At 39.3% G+C, this 7,821-nt stretch overlaps 1 protein-coding gene across 2 annotated transcripts in view; it reads left to right on the top strand.

The window, feature by feature from the left end:
* The first annotated feature begins 664 nt into the window (after nucleotides 1-664).
* The window catches only part of ctnna1 (catenin (cadherin-associated protein), alpha 1), a 72,971-nt gene continuing 65,814 nt past the window's right edge, over nucleotides 665-7,821 (top strand). Inside the window, exons 1-3 of one of the 2 annotated variants that reach the window (XM_031745256.2) lie at nucleotides 665-995; nucleotides 2,484-2,601; nucleotides 2,831-3,026. In XM_031745256.2, coding sequence (XP_031601116.1) covers nucleotides 2,497-2,601; nucleotides 2,831-3,026 — 301 coding nt within the window. In that variant the 5' untranslated portion in view covers nucleotides 665-995; nucleotides 2,484-2,496. Of the gene's footprint in view, nucleotides 996-2,466; nucleotides 2,602-2,830; nucleotides 3,027-7,821 lie in introns of both variants that reach the window. The other variant, XM_031745255.2, reaches the window with a different exon arrangement.

The raw sequence follows: 7,821 nt of genomic DNA, 5'->3' as shown, positions 1-7,821 counted from the left end.
GTGATACTTCACAAAAAGATGGTTTCAGTTTGAAAAGGCTCTGTTTTACATTCTGCTAGCGACGCACACAGAGAGACAGAGTAAGAAAATAAGCATCAGACAAAAGAGCCACTGCCTGTGGTAATAACCTTAAACCTTGGAGTTTGTTATCGACATCAACTCATTGCTGTCATTGAGTGGTGCAGTGCAGAGAGGAAAGTAAAGACAGGAGACAAAGGTCCAATACATGAGTTAACAATAATACGAGATTATGAACTGATTTGCTCAAAGAGAATTTCACGGTTTTTTTTAATGATTATTTTTTTCTGTTGTGACAGACTTAAGAAGAGTAAATCTTTTCCTGGCTTTCTAGTTTAGCCGTTATGATTGCATCTCGAAGAAATTCTGGCAGAAAAAACAAAACAAAAACTATTACAATAAAATGTCACGTCTGAAAATCCCCTCTAATCAAATGTCATATTTGAAAATCAGATTCCTTCATAATGACTACTTTCAGTTTATTTTCCTTCCTCGGTCAGAAGCCTGTTCTGTAGCCCAACAGTTTAAATAGCGCTTCCCTACTCCTGCCTTTATGGAAGCAGTAATTAATCCATATATGGACATACACAGCGAGCACCACGCCCAAAACACCTCTTGGTTTTACGGACTTGTTGTGGCCCGTGGCCTCCCTTCCCCACTGCCTGGAAGTTCAGGAACTTGGTCACCGCCCAGCGCCCCCCTCCTCCTCCTTTTACCGTATCTATTGTTGGGTAATACGTTACTCCATTGAAATTCTCCTAACCGAAACTTTTCAGCTGACTTGCTGGGGCGCTTGTGATACTTTTCTGTATAGCCGTCGGGCGGAGGGAGGAAAACTTAGGTGTTTATCGTGAGTGAGCGGCGCAGTTAAACTAAGCGAGGAAACGGGAGGAAAACTTTTGACGCAAGGAATTCCGCAATTCCCATTCCTCCATTTTGAACTTTTAAACTTCACTTTGTCTAACGGACTGTTGTCGGTGAGTATATAACGAGTCTTTCTTACTTTATGTACAGTGAATACTTAAAAAAAATGAGTGGACTAGTTATTTGTACCGTCTGTTGAGGCGGTAAAGTTTGCCGCAGAAAGCAGGCTAACAGTTGTTTGTCGCTTAGCATTAGCTTTAGCTCATCGCTGTGTTTGGAGAGCTCCGTGTTACAGCAGGTAACCTGCATTACGCTAAGCTAAGCTGGTTTTAATGTTACCTGTAGCCCGCGGTTAATAAAGTATCGAAAATGACCGAGATGTACCGTTATTGGGTGTTAAATGTGTACATGAGTATTTTCTGCTTTGTATATTCTCGTTTGACGCTTTTTGACGGGGTAAAACCAACGTTTGTTTAGGTAGTTTTAGCAACAGGTGGAAGTTGAGCTAATGTTAGCACACCAGGTGTTTGACCCACCCTAGTGCTTCTCAGCAAGTGTTAACATGTTTCTTTTTTGTTACGGGATTTTTCCTGTTTGGATACAGTATATACACTTATTAGTACCTACATATGGCTTAGTTTGAGGGTTTTAAACCATTAATATTGTTTTTGCCCAAGTCACGTACATAAACAATCAGTGGTCTCAAGCCTGCTAGACTGTTTCGATTTCATTTGCAGAGATTTGTAGATATCACTTTGCGACATGTACCACGCCCATGCAGAGGAGGTGAACGCAGTTTCTCCCACGCTGGCCCTTCGTGTCATGACTAGCATTTCACGTTGCTTTCAGTGGAAATGCGTCATGTTGTGTGGACAAACAGACGTTTCGTCAAACAACCTTTACAGAATTTTTTTTCAAAACACTGCCCAACATTATCAGTTTCACTGCGTGTTAACTCATGGGTAGAAACTCTGTGTATATTGGAAAGAAGAAAAGTGGTTAATAATACAGGAGAACTGAAAATGGCTCGCCTAATATATAACGATTCAGTATAAAATTAGACAGCCATGGTTACCATGTTCCTCTCTTAATATTTTTGTATTTTTGTTGGTAATGTAGGCTAATAGCTAGTGTTGTAATTCCTCACATAATACAGCTGACCAACTTTTCAGTTGAAGCCCCTCAGCCCTCGGGCCATCCTGATTATCCCTGCCCCTCCATGTTTGATAGCTAATCAATGGAGTCGCAGCCACTGCCTGAAAAGAGAAATTGAAATTGGGCCACTGTGTTGCTGTGCTCTGCCGTTGGCATTCATTCTGAAAGCAATGGAGCACTGCCGGCTCTAACAAGGACTTTAATAATTTCTTTAATGCACCGAGTTCTAGACACTAGTCTGATAATCTGAAAGAAATCTTGATTTATGAAGAAAAATTATAACTTTTAAGTCATTCAGGGAAGCAAATATTCAGTTAATCAAAGGACAGAGATGTCCATTTTTTCTGTAGTCTACATTTTCTGCTTCAGAAGAATTAATTTGTCATTTGTTTCATTTTTTTCTCTTTGACCTTTTTTAAAAAAAAAAAGAAAACAAAAAATAACAGTAAACTAGACATCATGACTAGCAACACCGCACCAAACATCAACTTTAAATGGGACCCGAAGAGCCTGGAGATCCGTACTCTGGCAGTGGAAAGGCTGCTGGAGCCTCTGGTCACACAGGTAATACAACAAGTATTAATATTATTAAAAGGAGGCACCTTACACATCTTATTTCACAAAACAGCAAAGTAAAAAAATATGATTTATTTCTGTGGTTCATTCTTGCATTTCACCATTTTAATACTGTGGTATTTTGCCTGGCAGTGTCATATGTTGTCTGTTTTTTAGACTTATCACTATTTATTAACTGTAGGTAGGTATATAATATCCTAATGAATCTTTGCCATAGGTCACCACTTTGGTAAACACCAGCAATAAAGGACCATCTAACAAGAGGAAGGGGCGCTCCAAGAAGGCCCATGTTTTGGCTGCATCAGTGGAGACTGCTACCGAGAACTTCCTTGAGAAAGGCGAAAAGATTGCAAAGGAAAGTCAGTTCCTCAAGGATGAGCTGACTGCTGCTGTGGAAGATGTCCGCAAGCAAGGTATATTGAAAATACGTATTGCAGCAGTGTGGTTTCATGCTTGTACAGAGTGCCTCTTAAGAAAGGACGGATGAAAAATAAACCATAAGCTATGTATACATCATCTGCTCCAGCAGAAATCCTTGAAATAAGAATGTGGTTTGAGTCTGATAGATTTCTTTTAGAAATGGGTTTTTCAATGAGGCCATTAATAGACTTTCAGTTTAAGCATGCACATGGTTCAGATTCATTTCATGCTAGATGGTGTCATTGCCTTACCTTCTGTGGGGATCAAATGTAACCACTTTTCCAGAGAAGCCTTTGTGTTCTCTTAGCGCAGTGTTAGGATACTCCCCAGTTATCTGAACTTGAGAATCAACCTCACCATATTCAGTGTTGTATTTTCTGTGCTACCTCCCGTTTCTTGTCCTTTGTTTTTGTTATAGAAGGATACAAAGATGTGGTTATATTATAGAGGTTTGCATAACATCAAATCAGTATTATTTTACTTGTGTTTCTTAATGTTCAGAACTTAATTTTGGGTAGTGTGTGGGGTATTCTTGGCTTTTAAAAATCCTTACTGAGGAGTCTACTATAAACTATGTAGTACTCACATGAAGAACTAAATTCCAGTTTAAATCTTGTGTTGGCCAGAAATCATAAAATGTATAGAAATTAGGGTGTAACATGTAATTGCACGTTCTGTACTGATTGCCAAATATCAACAGTGGTAAAAAAAAAAAGGTTTTGTTTTGTATGATAGAAAATTTAGAGAATTTATGTTATGCTTAACATCAAAAAGATTGATGTCGATCTAAAGTTTTATAATATTTCTTCTAACATTGAAGTGATATCACACACATTATCTGGGGCCTACATTATTGCGCTCATCTCTGGGGAACTGTGGTTTTGTGATTAGCATGGTGGGTTGAGGAAGGTTTCTGTACCCTTTAACAGCCCACTATTAAAACCAACACAGGGCACAAGTTTGCACCTACACCTGGATCTGCTTACAAGTCTGTAAGGTTTATTTGTACCCAAAGTTGGCGGTATTCAAGATTTTTCCTGGCTCAGAATAGGTCTTTGGATTTGACTCTGTATACAAGTCTGATTGATTCACATAGCCAAAGAGTCTGTGTTAGCAGCCTTAACAGAGGTCGATACACTTCCTGTGGTTTGTGACTGTTTGATAAACAAAATGCATTTTAGCTTGGAAAAACTTCAAAATCACAGCCCTGATCATTTTCCTTTTATCTAAGGCCAAAAAGTTTCTGGGAGTGTTTTTTTAGAATAAACCCTGATATTGCAGATAACGTCAAAAGTGATACGAGGAGGCTTGTGTTGGTGGAGAGATGTCTGTTATTCTGTGGAATTAGTCATCTTACTGGGGTGATTAGTGGTATACAAACTCATGTGGCAGAAGTGACACATGAGCTGTGCACTGTTGTTCCCGCTTTTTAATCAGAATGCTTCCCTTTTTAGTTGTTGCCACGGAGACCAGAGAAGGAAAAAAGTTTGCAGATGTCACCAGTGATGTCAAATTTATTTAAATGGCTATATCCACCTGCCTGGTGGGAGGCCTCCCACGCACAGTCCATTTCAAATTCAATTTCATGACTTCCACAAGTCTCAAGACAGGAATCCACCATAAAAATCACCAGCCAATGCAATTACAATTTGTCTTGCGATAGCAGGTTCCATCATCTTAACAACCACACAGCAAGTCTCATTGACTCTCTCTTTTTCCGTATATCATATCCGTCTTTTGACACGCTAGGAGACCATTGAGACCAGGGAGCTATGACTGGAGGGTGGCTGTTATCACCTTCTGAAGTGACATCTTTGTAGCGCTGTCTCCCCCCCCCCCAGATGCCCACTGAGTTGGATGTCCCCTGCTCAAGCTCAGCTCTGAGTAGTTGGGAGGTAGAAGACATGTTGCTAGATAGCCTGTGCTGTGCTCAGTGCCCAGGAATGTTACTGTAGTTGTGGTAAGCTGTCACTGGGCTGGAATTCAGTGACTGTTGTTAGCTGGTGCCTAGGCCTGGCTGTCAGCTATGCCATGCTGCTCAGTGGAGCGTGCCTAGACTGATAATATAGCCATTGAGTAGGGTAAAACCACCCTGGATTCAGAAAGCATTTTCTACCCAGCTGTGGATTACCAGCTGTTTAAAAGGAAAAACAAAGAAATCATTGACATAATAATAATAAAAAATAGTGGTTGTTGCAGCTAAAACTCTGTCACCGATTATATTGAATGATTCAATTGGTTGTTGAAAATATGTTAAACGTTTATTTTGTGACCCAGAAAAATAATAAGAGTAATATTAAAACTAACTATGCCGCCATTGTTGACAACTGCTCTCCTTTTAAAGACTTCTTTTGTTTACTCAGTGGCATCCTTTTCATGCACTCTGCCATCTTTGTCCTTGTTCCTTTTAAATCCTCTGTTGCCTTTTGTGATCCTCTCAGTGTCTATTAAATCAGTGTCCTCGACGTAATGTTTTGTGGAACCTTTGCAGTATGCCCTCCTCTCCCTTTTAAAGACTTTTTGTTTACTCAGTCCTTTCTGTCTGCTCTTGTCCTTGTTCCTTCTCTGTTGCCCTTCCCTCTCAGTGTCTTTGTTGTCCTGCTGTTTTGGAACCTTACTGTGTGATATACATTTTAATCATTTCATCATGCACTTGGTGGGCCGCAGGTGAGCATTAGACAAATGGAAGTTTATTAAAGGAGCACTGATCACTATCTGCCCCCTGAAAATGGCCTTATTGATTTTGTTCACAGGGGGGAGTAAGAGCCTAAGGGTAGCGGACTGTGTTTGAGGTTTGTGTTGTCGATCATTTGCACAAACTGCTTTTGCTCTGTCAGACTAAAATGGGCAGAATCTGCGTGAGTGTTGTGTTTTTACCTTTTGTGGTGCAACTTTTAGTTAAGTAAACAATGCTTCACTGAAGTAGGAAGAAAAAGTCCAAATGTGCATTTTGAAAATGCTCTCTTTACTGTAAAGTTACAAGAGAAATGGTTGTTTTTGTTAAATTTAATTTTAAAAAAGTTTTTTATTATTGGTAGCAAGTAGTGTCTCAGTAAATGTCCCAGGCAACATTTACATCTTTGTGTTAATCTGAGATTTCAATTTCTTTATAACTCACTTTTCTTAGGTATTTGTAATATTGCTTTATTTTAGATCTGCAGTTATTATTTAATGAATCTGTTGAACTATTGGTGGTCTGTTGGAGACTGAGTTATTGTAACTGTAGTTTTGTTTTGAAGCCAGTACAGTAGTTTATGATATGACAGTTGCTGCTGATGTGGTGCTGCTAAAGCCACAGCCACCTCTGGCTCACAGATGGTTACAGCAGTGTTGTCCGTTGAGATGCATGCGCCTTTGAATGACTGAAGCGTTCTACACTTGCCACATACAGTAAAAAATGTATCATTTCTGGGATGAAGTCTATTTGCTTGTCTGTTTGACGTTGTAGTGCTTATATAAACTTTAAAACTGGTTTTCTGAACAAACCACAAAGCAGTATTTTGGCAGCATAGATCTAGTGTGAACACAGCAGCCAAGCTGCTTTGCTTCCAACGCTCCATCTTCCTTCACAAGCTAGAAGGGACACGTTGGATCCCAAAGTGTCAAATCCGTCCATTTCTGCTTATTTGTTTGTGTTAATTTCTTTGAACAGTGAAATGATAGAAGATGGTGAGTGAAATTAGTCATTTTAACTGCCTTTATGTTTCATTTTATAGTAAAATGTGTGACAGTGTATTAATGGCCTTTATTTACATTTTGTATAAATAATTTTATAGCTTCCATGCAATAATGTACACCACAGTATAGATACTGTCCAGAACTAGTCAGTCAGTTGCAGCATGCATCAGGCAAGCTAGGAAAATAGCTTCTGTATTAGCACTTCTTTATTTCACTGTCCCCCCCCAAAAATAGAGCTGCTATCGGGTTGAGATATGTGAAGTATTTTGCAAGATGCTAATAACTGAAGGCAAACATTAACAGCTAAATTAATTTTCATTCATCTTTATTTCACACCACACTGGCCAAAGAAATTTATTCATTCTGCTTGTCATATCTCCTCTCCAGTTTCTATAAAGCTGTACCACATACTAGAAAAGTAGACACAACAGGTTTTTTTTGTTTGTTTTTGTTTTTGTTTTTTGTGGCTGTGCATTTCTGGGGCAACCATAGTGGTTTTACGGTCTTTCTCAGAGTTTGAGGTTAAACGTGTCTCCACTGAAGTAAACTACTGATTTCCTGCTTTGTTCATGACTACAGAATCTATTTATGTGCCCAGTCAACTGTGCAGGCCCATCCAATGTAGAACAAAGCATGGTGCTGGACAGAGCAGACACCGAGCCTTTTGTTGTGGTTTTGACCTGTGTGTGTGTGTGTGTGTGTGTGTGTGTGTGTTTTTATCCATGTATAACCAGAAACGCTGACACATGCCTATGTCTTGGATGAAGATTTCCAAAACAAAATGTGTTCAGTCATTGGTCACTCCCTGTAGGCAATTACTACTATTACTGATTGTATTTTTTTTCTTATTTATTTGTCTTTTAATGAACAACAAAAAAGTGATTCATTGCACTGAAAAGCATTTTATGCAGATTTTGTGATACATGGCTTGCTGTGTACGAATGTGTGTCTCATATCTCTAAATCACTGCCTTCGTGAGGCATGTGCCAGGTAGGGCTGGGCAAGTAATCAGATTTTCATCTCGGTTGTCATATGGGCTTCCGGCATTTTATGAAAACAAAATAATTGGTATACAGTGGTTACTCTTCTGCTTTCATTTTTGCTATGCTT

This window comes from Oreochromis aureus, linkage group 2 (assembly GCF_013358895.1).
Source record: "Oreochromis aureus strain Israel breed Guangdong linkage group 2, ZZ_aureus, whole genome shotgun sequence".
NCBI classification, from domain to species: domain Eukaryota; kingdom Metazoa; phylum Chordata; class Actinopteri; order Cichliformes; family Cichlidae; genus Oreochromis; species Oreochromis aureus.
The sequence above is the reverse complement of the archived record's forward strand: the minus strand, read 5'-3'. Positions and strand labels throughout refer to the sequence as shown.